This window comes from Plecotus auritus (assembly GCF_963455305.1).
Source record: "Plecotus auritus genome assembly, chromosome: 6".
NCBI lineage: Eukaryota > Metazoa > Chordata > Mammalia > Chiroptera > Vespertilionidae > Plecotus > Plecotus auritus.
This window is the reverse complement of record NC_137773.1, coordinates 2756727-2772274: the sequence shown is the minus strand read 5'-3', so window position 1 is coordinate 2772274 and position 15548 is coordinate 2756727. Positions and strand designations below refer to the sequence as shown.

Sequence of the window (15548 nt, the reverse complement as noted above, 5' to 3'; positions counted from 1 at the left end):
GGCGGAGACTTCTTTATGCATACCCGGAGGGGAGAGAGTGGAATGTGGTCACCACAAGTGAAATGTGGTCTCCGCAAAGGGAATGTCCTTAGTGAAATGGCCTGAAAAGCCAGTTCCCAGGGGAGGGGTATCAACTCAGTTGCTCAACATCCCAGCCTTTCTGTTTTATGGAATAGGGACGAAGGTTCTATCTTCTGTAATATTTCCTGCTGAGTCTGGACATGGAGAGCACAGGGGGTGGCTTTGGACTGTAGTCAGCTGGAATGTTGTACAGGTTCCTTCTGCTTGGGGCGAGGGGTTGTAGCAGCATGATCTCCCCGAGAGACTGGCTGGTGAAAAGTGGTCCTGGAGGAAGATGAAAAATGGCGCAGAATACACGGGCCAGGAACGAGGATGAGGAATAGAAGTGTTAATGGTCCTGTGAGGGGAAGTAGCCAGGTATACCAGTTTATATCCTTTAGCCAGTAGGGCCATGCATTTGATTGCCGTTGCCTGATCTTTGTGGCCCTCTCTGATAAGTTTTGGGTGGCATCCCTGATAGGCCAGACTGACTGACAGAAAAACAACATTCTTCCTCCAGAAAGAGGCATAGGCCCCCCCCCCCCCCCCCTCGCTGTTAGGAGATCTAGTCCTCTTCTGTTCTGGAGGGTGACAGCCGCGAGTGAGTCTACCTGATCCTGAATGTGAACTAACCTTGGCAATGTCATCTAGGCTCTCGTAAGTCCTGAGACAGAATTTCAAAATACATTAGAGCAGTGGCTAGGCCCCTAAGCCAGTCCCGACCCTGCTGTGATGCCGAGGGTGATGAGGAGAGGGGTTATCTGGACTGCTCTTCTGTGTCTGATATGGTGGGTTACGGGGACAGGCAAAGACTGATTGTTGGGGGCCACGTCCACGTTGGGTGAGAAAAAGACGAGCGTTTAGGTCTCTGTCCGGTTGGTGGGGAGACAGATGTATGTGTTTTCCCCACAGAGGAGGGAAGGATCGCTGATCACGGGGACAAGCTGAAAGGTGTAAGGAGAAGAGGCGGACTAAAGGCTATGAGATTCCCTTTCCCAGTTCCAGGCTCCAAGCTGAGAGGGTAGTCGCCATGGCGCTGCCAATAAGGGGTGACAGATGAGTGGTTGAGATTTTATTGCAGTGAAAGTGGGAGGGAATGCTAGCATGGGCTGTTCTCCAAGGGAAAAGAGAAAGGGAAGGAAAGGAGCAGTTGAGGCCAGGGGCCTGGATGGTTGGATAAGAAGTAAGACAAACTGGCTGTGATCAGTTAGTTGTAAGACACCACTGCACTCAGACCCGCCAGATTTAGTACTTTAAATTTCCTGAGGTTATAATCTCCCGTTCACTAGCTTAACTTATTTTACTGAGCCTTAACCCTTGCTGTTTTTACTTTTAAACCTCACATTGTTACATTAAAGACTTTTACTTTCTTTCAAACAGAGCAACCGATTTGGTTGCCATCCAAACAGCAGATAGGAGAAAGACACGCTGGCCAACGCTGCAGTGCATACATCCCAAGTAAAAGTAACTTTCTTTTACATGGTGTCTCATTAATGGTGAGGTTGAGTGCTTAAAGAATAACTTTTAGTTTAGTCTGTAAGTAGTAGTGGAAGAGATTTTTAAATTTCTTCTTTTTAAGCCTAAATTTACTTCTAAACAGCATTCTTTCGGCTAGTGCTCATTTGCATATATAGGCAAATTTTACTTTGGACTTTACTCGAACCAGTTGCTCATAAAATACTGGCTTCTCATATGAACGAGTTTACTTGAGACCTTGATGATATTGTGAAAAGCTAACTTATCCAGTAATTAAAGTATGCTCCTTTACTGAAAAGCAAAGTAAGCAAACCTATGCATTGGACCCATGGAGTACGGATGCCGCTGCCCCACCCCCCGGCCAATCTGAAGAGCAGGCGGGGTGGGGTCCGAGGCAGTATGTGCACTCCTGTCTTGAAATTCCGCTGCTGAGTATTCTGCTTTAGCTCAGGAACTCGCCAGCTCCTTGTCCTGCCAGGCTCGGAGACTGCAGCCTCACTTCCTTGCTCAGAGTAAAATGGCCCTTTTACAATTGTCAATAGTTAACTTTAGAACTTATTTCTTCCTTTCAACATTTCTTTTCCTTCTCATCTATGTCCTTCAAAAATGCATAACCATGCCTCAGACCTTCCATTAAGTATTTCTACTCTAATATTCTTTCTCTTTGTCATACCTTCAGCAACTTGTACAGACTTTTTCTTTAAAATGTATTAGAATTCTTCACTCATAGTAACCTTAATTTTTCAATGATAACCAAAAAGTGAACAGCCAACATTTCTTAGATTGACATTTATGAACACACTTTAAATGCACTCTTATGCCGAAACCGGTTTGGCTCAGTGGATAGAGCGTCGGCCTGCGGACTGAAAGGTCCCGGGTTTGATTCCGGTCAAGGGCATGTACCTTGGTTGCGGGCACATCCTCAGTGGGAGGTGTACAGGAGGCAGCTGATCGATGTTTCTCTCTCATCGATGTTTCTAGCTCTCTATCCCTCTCCCTTCCTCTCTGTGAAATATCAATAAAATATATTTAAAAAAATAAAAAATAAATAAAAGTTAAAAAAAATGCACTCTTACTTTCGAGAAAATATACATTCAACAAAGTACAAGAGACCTTCTGTAATAAAAACTAGGAGCAGGTGAATTAAAACGTGTCTAGCAATCAATGTTTCAGTATTGTATGCTATTTTAAAACATTTAGATGTTTATCATTTACCCAGCAATGCTCCAAGGTCTTTAAGTTAATAAAGACTTTGGAAAATTATGTGTAGGCATATGAGGCTAGAGAAAAGGCAGCGGGAGGAGGCAGCAGGCCCCGCAGCCCGTTCCCAGGCCTCTAGCGCTTGGATTTAAAATTGCCAAATTTGGCCAAAACCGGTTTGGCTCAGTGGATAGAGCGTTGGCCTGCGGACTGAAGGGTCCCGGGTTCGATTCCGTTCAAGAGCTTGTACCTTGGTTGCGGGCACATCTCCAGTGGGAGGTGTGCAGGAGGCAGCTGATCGATGTTTCTCTCTCATCGATGTTTCTAACTCTCTATCCCTCTCCCTTCCTCTCTGTAAAATATCAATAAAATATATTTTAAAAATAAATAAATAAAATAAAATAAAATAAAATTGTCAAATTTGGGCTGAGGGATAGCTTCGTACGTTGAAGGACACAGACTGCAGAATTCGTGCTTTTTAGCAAGATTGAAATCATGGCAGGTCCAGAAGCTGATGCCCAATTCCAGTTCACTGGTATCAAAACATATTTCAACTCTTATACTATCACAGGTAGAATGAATTGTGTAATAGCCACATATGGAAGCATTGCTTTGCTGGTTTTATACTTCAAGTTAAAGTCCAAAAAAACTCCAGCTGTGAAAGCAACATGAAAAGATTATAAACTGTACCTCATCTGTTAATTTCCCATGCCTGGAGAAGCTAATGTCAACTCATCATGTGATACTCAATTTGTACAATAAATTATGAACCTGGGGAAAAAAAAATAAAATTGCCAAATTTTTCCTTAGAGATAACATGCTAAGGTTTGGGGGATAATGAGCTCAGCTTCTGATAGTAGCCGGACTGTTCAGTCAGCCTGTGCAGTAAAGAAAGTTGTCCTTTGGGAAGGGTGGGGTGGGGGGTAGGGGGGCAGGGTGAGAAGGCGCTGAGGTCAGCAGTTTTCAGAGCATTAAAGGGGTGAGAATGTTGGCCTTGGGATCTAAAGGCTCAGTGAGGGGGTCCCTTCGCCATGTCATGTCACAGAGGAGCTTTGCAAGAAGACTGAAGTTGTGAACCCGGAGGTGAGAGTACCCAGTGAGCCTGAGAAAGGAGAAAATTTCTTGTTCAGAGGAGGGGACAGTCATGGAGGAGATAAGGGGATAAGGTGTTTACAGTCCCAGGAACAGCTCGGCCTTGTGGGGTGAGAGAGTGAAACTGAGGCAGGTGACTGGTTTGGGATAACTGGGCTATATGAGGGGATGCATGGTAGCCCTGGCCGGGCACCGAGGTAGAATGAGAGAAGAGTGAATGGGGGAATTGAGTAAGATGCAGTGTAGAGGTGAGGTGGCTGATGGCTATGAGACTGATGTGTCAGTGCCCATAATGGAAACTGAGGAGGGGACAAGGGTCCCAGCGAATTCGGAGAGGGCAGAATAAGTGGCCCCAGTGTCACTTAAAAAGGAGATCGGCTTACCTGCCACCACAGTGTTCCCCGAGGCTCCCTCCTGGTGATGTAAGCCTGTGGGGCCCTGTCAGGGCCTGGGCAGCTTCTTTGGTGGCCAGTCCCAGGACGTCTGGGAGCTCCGAACCGGATTCAAAGGACGGCCATGCTGGGCTGACTGAGGCCCTACCCAGAGGGGCCAGACTACAGTCTGATTTCCAGTGGCCTTCCCTTCTGCAGCTTGGGCAGGGCCCAGGCGGGGGTCTTGGGTTTGAGCAGGGCTTGGCTCAGTGGCTTTCCTTGCTGCATTTGAAGCAGGGCCCGGAGGAGGCTCAGCTCTGACTTTCCCCTGGTTGGAGGACCGGCACTTCATTTGGGGTTCGTGAGAGTGGTGAACAGGACCGAGAGGGGTGGGCAGGTATTGGGACTGAAGGGTGAAAAAGGCCTGGACGTAGGGAATCTCTGACCATTTTCCATTGCAGTGATAGCAGTTATCTAAATTGCTCAGTGTGTTAAAATTAAAAGTGTTGTTTTCAGGCCATTGAGACTTATTATCTAGTTTATGTTGTGGCCAAACAGTGTTACAAAATAAAGTGAGGTGACTGTGCATGATCTCCCCCACGAGTGTGCAGAGGGAGTGTGGCGTGGCCCATGAGAGAGGAAGGGTGAGTGACAGACCACAAATCCAAAGGGGACTGTTTAGGACAGGCGTCCCTGCTGCTAAACAAATCACCACGAGAAACAAGAGGTGACCCTCTGGACTGGGCATCCTCAATCCAGAAGGACCCAAAGCCAAACGGCTGAGGAGTCTTCTGGCCTAGCGCTAGGACTTTCAAGACGAGAGGCTTCCGAGAAGTCAGAGAGAGTGGGCAGAAGACCTGAGAGAAGGGAAATTGTGGCACTTTCCTGGAGAAGATTGGGATGGAGGGTCAGCAGTGGGGAAAGAGAGATTCCCCGAGGAGTCACCCAAGTAGGATTCAGAGGTAAGCCCAGGATGAGTAGCAAACTTGGGGTGACTGAAGCCGGGACAATGGCTCCCCATCCCCGTGGAACCCTCCCGGGTTTCGGCACCAAATGTTAGGTTGCCAAAGGAGGAACGCATGAGGCCAGAGTGGTGAGGGATTACGAATTCGATCATCTGCACACCAGGTGGCTGAGTCTGAGTGGCTCCGTCACCCAGTGATGGGAGTCAGAGGCTTTTAAAGGACTTTTGGCAGGCTTTTTCTGGGGGTGACTTCTTTATGCATACCGGAGGGGGGAGAATGGAATGTGGTCACCACAAGTGAAATGCAGTCTCCGCAAAGGGAATGTCCTTAGTGAAATGGCCTGAAAAGCCAGTTCCCAGGGGAGGGGTGGTAAGTGAGTAGGGTCAGGAACACGGGAGGAGAGATCAAGGCTGGGGAAGATTTGCAGTCTGGAGTAAAAGGCATTGAAAGGGGGCAGGCAGAGAGGACCAGGAAGCAGCAGGGAGCTGGGGAGGCGGAGGGGCTGGAGCTGGGGCCAGCTGGGAATTAGAGAACCACTGGTAGCATTTTAATTAGCATCTTACCAAATTTATAGATGAGTTTAGGGAAATGATTACCTTAAAAATACCTTGGTATCTAAGTTTAAAGTATGTTTTTACATTTATTCACATCTTATGTTTCTCAGAATGTTGTACATCATTAAGGCATTGTCCATTACAGTATGCTTCAGAACTTGACACTTGCCTGTGGGTAACACCATTCATGCTCTAGACTTGCTTTCTACTGTTAGGGGAAGGTCTTCTGGTGTATGGCCCACCATGGAAAATAAAGTGAAAATTAGGTCTTATGGGAACCTGAGGCAGTGACAGCAGGTTGCACAGCAGTGTCCACCCTGTCCTTTGAATGGGGAGAGCTTGCAATCAACAACCAAGGTCCATCCTTATTATGAGCTATGGAAGGAGTTGCCACTAGGTGGCACTGATGCTCCGTGAGGAAAGGTTTTTCTCTTGGGCATTTTAAAATGTGTGTGTCAGTGAAACATTGTCTTGTAAGCAGCGTTTACAGGATTCTTTTAGGCTTAGTCCCAAAGCAAACCACTGCATGCATTCAGAATGCAATGTCAACGGTGTCGGTGTTGTTCAGCCAAACTCTCCTATGACAGCCTTTCAGTTAGGTGGCTCAGCCAACCGTTCACCCTGACCTAATTTTGGTCCACGTGAGACTCAGGGCATCCGCTTCCTCACTGTAGTGATGTTGCCAGTAATCTAAACTCCAGTTCGATTTCCAGGAACTTGTCACTCTGCGACGAGGCGGTTATATTAGTGCAGTCTCTGGAGGAGGGCTCAAGTGCCTGCAGTCATTCCCCTGAAATCCCTGAGGAAGAAGACTGTCTCTGAAGAAATGAGGAAAGAGTCTTTGTGTCACTGCTGTTTTGGAATTCTGTGTCACGGCCCTCGGTGCCCACCGCCCTGTGTTCTCTGATAAAGGATTCATCAGTTTGTTCTCAGCGTGTTGTGTTGCTCTTAGGAATGAATTGGATGTGTTGGGTGTGGGGCTGCAGTGTTGGAGAAAAGGAAATTTGAAAGCAGTGCTTCTGGAATATTTATTCTTAGGGCCAGAAATCTCCCTGTTGAGTCTTTTCTATTTTTCCAGAACCATAGCTTTGCTCCATAAGAAGGCAGAGCTTTCCAGAAAGGGAGCCAGGGCCACCCGGTGGAAGGGTAAGAGGACCCGTGAGGCAGGGCTGAAGGAGAGAGGCCAGCGTGGTGCGACTTGAATGAGGGTCTTGTAGGGAGCCTGAGCCTGGGGAGGGGCGACCACTCATCTCTTCGGGGTGTTGATCATGTTTGTGTTTAACGTGCCCTTCTCACCCACCAACTCTCTTCCCTACTCATCTTTTCACCCCCTTTCCTGTCCTTTGTAACATTCAGTGTCACTGATGCCACAGAAGTGAAATATAACTGAAACTCCATCTGCAGTGAACCAGTTTGTTGCTTTATAAAACCAGGCTTCTGCAGCCCCTCCAGTAGCTGGCTGGCTGCGTGAAAAGAATGTGAATGAGGCGGGACCAGCTGTCAGTGTCAGGGCGGCTCCAGCAGTGACTGTGGACGGCTGGCACTGATTAGCAGCGCTATGATTTGAGGCCCAGCCAGTCAGCTGACTCCGGTGCGGAGCACAGGACTTTACATTGATCTAGATACGAATGAAGCTGGATCCTCTTGTTCCGCTGTCAGGGAAGACCTTTATTCAGGAAGTAACGTTGACAAGAACTAAATGTCTAGGTAACAAAGGGAGTTTTAAGTCCCCAAACCAGGGCTCATTTATTTGCTGGCGTGGAAGTCCATGCTACACAATGCAAGTCCACAGAAAAAGTGGGGGAGGGGTCCTTCTCTGACATTCAGCCTGCCCTGCTTCTCCCGCTAGGAGGCGCTTCCTTCCGAGCCTGGGGGTTTGGGCTGAATAGCTTAAGACCGCAGGCTGCAGTGATATTCATGAGTGCCTTGTGGACACTGAAGTGTGAAATCAGGTGATGGTAAACTGGGGGGCTAAAACCCCCAAGGGACACCTCCCCACCCCAACATAATTCCAGAGTGGATCTCAAACCCCATCCCTGTGAGCCACCCTCCCATCAAGCACTGAGTAGAGCTGGCATCATGGCAGTGAGCTTTCAATATTTAACTATTTTTGTCAGTTTCCATTCTTTAAAATTCCCCATAGCAAACAGCATAGTGAATCTGTTCATCATAGGCCTTCTCGGTTCTTGAGAGATTTGGGCTGATAATCACACATACTCCCTTTCTTGACGTTTCACATGTCAAGCACTGTAATTAGAGAACCCGGTTCTTTCAGTGGGGGTGCATTTGTGAGTTTCCCTCATAAATAAAAGCAACAAACACAAATACTGCTTACCTCTCGCCCACCCTCCCTTTCCAATAAGAGCCACATAAGTACTCTATCTGCTGTTGTTGGCAGCGCTTATTTTAAAAGGAGATAAACATCTACCCAAAATGGGGAAAGGTGACAATGTACACGTGTTAAACTAAAATGCCAATCTGGATGAAACATTTGTTTTTGTTTCCGATCAGCCCCACAGAAATAGTTTTTATTCCTATATTTCACCCTCTTTATCCCTTGATGTGGGCAGTGAATGGTGAAAATAGCTGCCTCTCCCTCTGGGCCTGCCTTGGAAGAGGCCCGGGGACTGATGTGAGGGCTCAGGCTGCACCGCTGTGCCCGCGCCTCCTGAGGGCCCTGCCCTTGAAACTCTCAAGGGTTGACTGCTGCCTCTCGGCCAGGTGGTGGAGTGCGCCTCCCAGTGAGGCGTCTGGCAGGCTGAGCCGCCAGTGTGGGCTCAGATTCCCTGACCCCCAGGAAACGGGCATTGTTCTGTCTTGCCCCCAGTGAAGGAAAGATGGTTAAAATGTTGCCACCCTCCCAGAGACTAATCAGCGTTTCCTATTCCGGTCAGAATGAAGAGGCTCTGAGTTTCTCCTCTATCAGCATTGCTTAGGAAAAGGCCTTTTGCTGGTCTTGATTAGCGAGTTCTCTGTCCTGCAGGCTCTTTTGAAGACAGTAGGTGCGAAGTATTTATTGACGGGCTACTTGCTACTCGCTGGAATATTAGAGAAACCGTGGCTCTCCCTCACTTGCAGCCAAGGAGACAGTCTTGCCCAGTAATTCAGACAGGGCTTTTGACATTAAAACTGCTCATGCTTTAATTCCACTTCTTGGCTCTGTGACCTAGGGTCATCTCCCTGAGCCACACTTCCTGTCTGTAAAATGAGGACAGTTGTACCTCCATCATAGAGCTTTGGTGGAAAGTAAATGGCATGTCCTTTGCATCTCAGTAAAGCTGGGGGTGGGGGAGATGAGGGCACAAGGTGGGTAAGCTTACTCCCGTGCCTGGCCCGTCCTCACTCAGGAAACAAGGCAGAAACCGAGGCTGACAGGTGTGCAGGTGCGTGCTGGCTCAGGAGTCACTGTATCCCTGGAAAGGAGGAACTTCCCCCAGGTTTGTCAAATCTACCTAAGGGCATGGAGTTCCCCTAAAGTAGGCAGATGGGGGACCAAAAGATGACTGCTCAGTTACCTTCGTTTTTCACATCATGTACAGTCATGTGCTGCTTAAAGACGGGGACAGGTTCTGGGAAATGTGTCTTCAGGCAATTTCATCGTGCAGGCATCACACCTAGATGGTACTGCCTACCTCACACGTAGGCCATGTGATGTAACCTACTGCTCCCAGCCTACAAACCTGTACAGCGGGTTACTGCACAAAGTCCACTCTACAGTAATGATTAAAAGTATAGCATAGACCTGGCTGGTCTGGCTTGGGTGGGTGTCAGCCCCTGCCCTGCAAGATTGCTGGTTCAATTTGGTTCGATTCTGGGTCAGGGCACATGCCCGGTTGGCAGGCTCAATCCCCAATAGGGGGTTGTGCACAAGGCAGTCGATGGATGTTTCACTCTCACATCCATGTTTCTCCTCTTCTCCCTTTCTCTCTAAAAATGAATTTTAAAATCTTTTTTTTAAAGTATAGTAAATACATAAACCAGTAACATACTTGTTTATTATCAAGTATGTACTGTACATAACTGTATGCACTACACTTTTATATGACTGACAATACATGAGGTTTGTTTTTCCATTAAAATCTTAGGGGACCACCATTGTATATGGTTGGTGACCAAAATGTTACGTGGCACATGAATGTATTAAAAAAAACCTCATTTCTGTCTGGCCGGTGTGGCTCAGTGATTGTGAACCAGGAGGTCGTGGTTCGATTCCAGGTCAGGGTACATGCCAGGGTTGCGGGCTCGATCCCCAGTGTGGGGGCATTCAGAAGGCAGCCGATTAATGATTCTCTCTCATCATTGATGTTTCTATCTCTCCTTCTTCCTCCCTCTCTGAAATCAACAAAAAATATATATATATTTTAAAAAACTCATTTCTTACTAGCATGTTATAATGTAAAGGGGATGGATTTTTTTTTTTTTTTGCTAGTTAATACGTTCTGTAAGAAATTATTGCTCGCACTGTAGCCACATTGTCAAGTTCAGAGAGGGACCCCGTGCTACCCTGTGGAGAGCTGTGTCCTAAAGATGGCTGCCTGTGGGTTTGCCCTCCAGAGTCTGAATTGCCTGGCTTACAGCCCTTCTTTGCCCCCTCCTCTCTGGGTTTTCATTGATTTTTTTTTTTTTAATCTGTATCCAAAAGTATTGGTACCCCAAGGAATGCTATGCAAAGAGGTGAATGTAGAAAGGGCCTGGGAACAAAAACGATAGTACATTTTGCTGGAGAGCTCAGGATTAGTTGCAAAATGAAGATTAAAAACCCAGGGTTTGTCTTAATGACTCATTGGTAGTGGTTTTTGTCTTCTCGGGAGGGCACTAACCTTTGAGTCCTGACCATGCCACCCACTCCAGTGCAGCAGGCAGGCCTGGAGGTGGAGCTGACACCATGTACTGTCCTTCTAGAGAAAGAACACGTCACTTTATTAGAGTAGAAGTCTGACCGTGTTCCATGGTTTTTGTGGCCACAATATATCAGTCTCATCACAGCCTAACCCTGTGCATGAACATAAAGGATCATAAATAAGCTTTGAGTGCCTCCACTTCCGGAAACCACACATTACTTGTTTAGTGCTTTTATATGTTTGCTAAAATAACCTAATGTTATTTTCCTGTGCCTGTGGCCTCATCAAAGGAGAAGTGCATTTTGACTCAAAGTCTTTAGAAATCTCACGTTAAAAAACCTCAAAGATTGATATCTACAAAATATCTTTTTATAGCCATTTGCCTCCTTTTTGTCTTTACACTAATTGCATGTTAGCAAGTGTCAGCATCTTAATTCTTTTAGTGATTCTCATTGCGATGTCCTTGAAGAAGGAATGTGTGTGCGCATATATGTTGGAGCACAGAGCAATAGTGTTCCCTCTTTGCATTCTCAGCATAGAGCACTGCAGGGCTTCCAGCCTTCCAGGGGAGAAGAGAAGCTGTTGCTATGGTGATGACAGAAGCATGAAAACACCCTCTATCCCCGTGGGTGCCTATGTCAGGGAGGAAGAATGTGGGCAAAGGAAGCTATAGCAAAGAGGATGAATGTTCAGAGACCATCGAGCAGAATCAGAGTGAAGCCTAGGCTAATGCTGCCGCTGGGGGGAATTTTTTGTGTTTACTGTTGAATTCAAGGTCATTTTCCGATTGCTCTGTGGTGGCTGAGAAATGTAAATAGCCTTTTACTCCTCAGTGGCCTCCCCACAAGCATACAGAGAGTGAGAAAGGCCTCTGTCACCTTCCCAGTCCCCATAAGTCACATAACCTTCTCCCAGATCACAGTTAGAAAAACATGCCTCTGTCTGTGGCCAGTGTACTGTTCTAAGTGTGATCGACCTCCCAGACCCACTGTCTTTCATGTAACTGGCTAAGGAGCCAGCCCTGCCATCTCTCTTGTTTTTTAAATATGTTTTTATTGACTTCAGAGAGAAGAAGGGAGAGGGAGAGAGAGAAACATCGATCGGCTGCCTCCTGCACGCCCCCTACTGGGGATTGAGCCTGCAACCCGGGCATGTGCCCTGACTGGGAATCAAAACAGCGATCTCTTGGTGCATGGGACAACGCCCAGTCCAGTGAGCCACACCAGCCTGGCCCTGCCAACTCTTTGGAAACTAAAGGGCAGCCATGTCCTCTCTGTCTCACTGTGTGCTAATGTCCATCGAGAAGACAGCCTCGGAATCACCTTGGTAACTCAGAAGAGCAGTGCTGAGAAACTAAGTCCAGTCCTCTGAGGTCGGGGTGAGGACCACAACCCAAAGCTACGCTGCTGTGCTGTTCTACCAAAAAGTCAGCAAAGGCAGCGAGGCGTCCTGCGGCAGGGCTTTCCCATCATAGCTAAAACAGATGGAAGTCAGGTTACCTGCCAACAGCGCTCTCAGGGAGTTTTAGGGAGTTTCTACTCCGCATCTGCTCAGAGGCACACAGTTAACAGGCGACATCAGGAGTCAGATCCAGGGCTTCCTTCCCTACTATTATTTGTGTGTGTTCAGGTGTGATTTTGGTATGATGGGTTGGTTTTAAGAGTTCTTATTTTATGGAGATACAACCTGAAATACTTACAACTGAAATGATTTGTGATCTGGGATTTGCGATCTGGGGTGGCTCAGTGGTTGAGCGTTGACCTATGAACCAGGAGGTCACGGTTTGGTTCCCGGTCAGGGCACATGCCCCGTTTGCGGGCTCCATCCCCAGTGTGGGGTGTTCAGGAGGCAGCTGATCAATGATTCTCTCTTATCATTGATGTTTCTATCGCTCTCTCCCTCTCCCTCACTCTTTCTCTCTTAATAATAAAAATACATTTTAAAAAATTATACTGGAGGAAAGAGGTAGATAGGGTCTAGGTAAGCTAAGATGGGCCATGAGTTGATCATTATTAAACATGAGTAATGGATACATGGGGTTCATTATATTATCTGCTTTTGGATATATTTAAATTTTTCATAATAAGTTAATTTTAAAAACACCAGCTAAAGAAATCTAGGTCTGCTTGACGTTCTGTGTCTGTGCTCTTACCTACGTTGCTTTGCTGCTTTGAGGTACCTCACTCTTGGGAACTGGAAAGACTCTTACTCAGATGTTTTATGTATTTTGTGGTATGGTCACTTGTTTTTAAAATTGATTTTAGAGAGAGAGAGAAAAAAACATCAATCAGTTGTCTGCTATATGCATCCTGACTGGGGATCAAACCTGCAGCCCGGTATGTGCCCTGACTGGGGATCAAATCCACGACCCTTCAGTGCGTGGAGGATGCTCCAACCAACTGGGCCACGCCGGCCAGAGCAGCACGGCCACTGTGCTGAGATGTGAGGGAATCTGTACCCTAACGGGAAATGTCAACTGCCATTTGTGGGGAGACTGTGGGCAGTTTCTCTATTTGTACAAGGTCGTTCCGTGGAAGTGCTGGTGACCTGGTGTTTTCCAACTTCTCTGAGAAAACAGACTTCAGCTCCCTGTAAGGAATCCATGGTGGAGCCCAGACATAACATAACCAGCGGACCGGGCTCCGGAGCCTGGGGCCCTGCACGGCCTCTCCGAAGGCGCCTGGACAGCCTTGCGCAGGCTCCCCGCTCCAGCACCACTTCCGGTGTGTGTTCAGCCTCAAAGCCAGGAGAGGGGCGGGTGGCCTCTCAAGTGTCCTTCCAGTCCAGAGCCTGTGCCTTCCAGAATACTGAGCGTTTTCAAACCGGCATTGGCATTTGGTTTTCAAAGAGAACTAAGCTAAGGAAACTTCTCAGATCAAATCCCTGTAGCCTCATAAAAGCACCTTTCAGTTTTATTTCTCATCAGCAGTTCATATGGAAAGCATTTAAGTTTCAGGAGCTCCCTGTGTCTGAGAAGCTGATCAGATTCTAGCCCAAAGAGAGGGCGGCAGATTACAATTTTTTCTTCTCTTGTCTTTGACCACAGCTTGTCCTTTTGCCTTCCTGTCCCCTCTTCTGTCGGATTTTGCAGCTAAAAACGTCTCCTGTGGCTGCTGCCTGTATTACCACAATCATCTTAGCTCCACGGCCCTCTCACTTCCCATAAAAACCTCCTCTTCTCCCCCAAGGCCAGTGCCCGTGCTGACCTAAGCTCCCTTCTCTCGGTGTGGACCTTTCCTCCACGCAGGCCCCCCGCCCATGACCACCGTGGCCCTGCCTGCGTGCAGTTCCTTCCCGCTCTCCCCTTTCCTTCTCTCTCGACTCACTTGTCACTAAGCCCTTGGCCTAGCCATTGTGCAGAAGAAGCTGACGAAGATCTTGCCCCTCGGCCTCTCCAACATTTCTTCCCTCTTTTATTTTTTTATTGTTGTTGTTAATCCTCACCCGAGGAGATTTTTCCATTGGTTTTTAGAGAGTGGAAGGGAGGGGGAGAGATAGAGAAACATCGATGTGAGAGAGATGCCTTGATTGGCTGCCTCCCACACACGCTGCGACCAGGGCTGGGGATCAAGCCTGCAACCAAGGTATATGCCCTTGAATGGAGTCAAACCCGGGACCCTTCAGTCAGCGGGCTGACCCTCTATCCACTGACCCAAACCGGCTAAGGCCGTTTCTTCCCTCTGTGCCCAGGCTCATTAGCCACTCCCTCCACATAGGCTGGTGCTGGGACAGGTGGGGAGATCGCTGCTTTGGTTGGAATTTATTTGGTCGTTCACTCGGCAACTGCTTATTGAGCACTGTGCCTGAGGAACTACAGAAGAGGCCGCCACAACCCCAACCTAAGATCTGGGCGTGGGGAGCCAGCTCACATGCGGACAGTTGAGACGGTGATGGTGATGGCTGGAGGCAGGCAGAAGAGGGACAGTCACTGTGATTTGGCCCAATTGAGAACTACTTCGTGAAAGAACTGCGTCTTGGCCCAACGGCCCTGATGGGACCTGATGGGTGGAGAGAGAAAAGTACTCCAAGGCCAGAGAGTGACTCGAGCAAAACTGGGTGAAGGGTCAGCCAGTAGACAGATGTGCCCGAGCAGGAGGAAATAGTCTCAGGAGATAGACAGACTCCAGATGGAAGCGGGCTTTGCAGAGCAGAGGAAGGGTGGCGGATTTGATTCCGGACGCCCCAGAGAGCTGTGGCCGGCCTGCGGCAGGGATGAGTGATCCAAGTGCTGTTGGGGGAGGATGGACATTGTAGAGCCACGAAAGGCAGTGGGAGTTGGGGAGAGATTGGATACAGAACGTTAGGGACGCTGGCATCTTTGTCAGTTTAATCCTAATGGGTCATTTCTGGTAACTTAGTGACCCGAGACCTGGGAACACACCGTGCTCCCGTAGTCCTCGCTCAACAACCTCCCCGGTCCCAAGGCTCATTCGTGTGGTGGTGCAGGTCTTTGCTGCAGTTCTTCTCCCTTCTCCGAAAGGCCCCAGCGGAACTGGATTGGCCTGGAGGCACAAAGTGTCTCCTCTGAGGACTGGTTGGGGGCCGCAGGGCAGAGGTGGCAACGGTCGGGAGCGATGGTGGGAGCCGCATTGCTGCTGCCGAAAAACAGGACACTCGGCCCCTCTTTCCTTGGCAGCTGCATCGCTGCGGTGGTGTGGCTGGACTGTGGTCTTAGTCCTCCGGTGCCTTAAATATGGAAGCAATCGTGCAGCCATCACAAGGTTTTTTCGCCGCCCATTTAAAAAGACTTGTTTTCCAGCTGAAAGCATGTTGGATGAGCTTAATTCCTCTCACTCAGATAAGCTTAATTCCCCTAACTCTGATGTGCGTACAGATAATTGCCTAATTCTCCTTTTGCAACATGTTTTCCCAGCTGCTGGGAGGCCTGCTTTTTCCTGTGGGCCTCCTGACAGAAATGCAAACAGTTTAAGGCACCACGGCATCAGCTGCCGCTTGTTACCATAGGGGCTTGGATGTTCCTGTGTTTTC

The 15548-nt window shown here is 48.2% G+C and overlaps 2 protein-coding genes across 4 annotated transcripts in view; both read left to right on the top strand.

Moving 5' to 3' along the window:
• Window positions 1-15548, top strand: part of RNF216 (ring finger protein 216) — a 119136-nt gene that overhangs the window by 38388 nt on the left and 65200 nt on the right. The gene's annotated exons all lie outside the window — the stretch shown is intronic.
• On the top strand, window positions 3166-3512 carry LOC308250264 (ATP synthase membrane subunit K, mitochondrial-like). Its single transcript, XM_080672699.1, has one exon. The coding sequence runs from the start codon at window positions 3232-3234 to the stop codon at window positions 3406-3408; it is 177 nt and encodes a 58-aa protein (XP_080528825.1). The 5' UTR covers window positions 3166-3231; the 3' UTR covers window positions 3409-3512.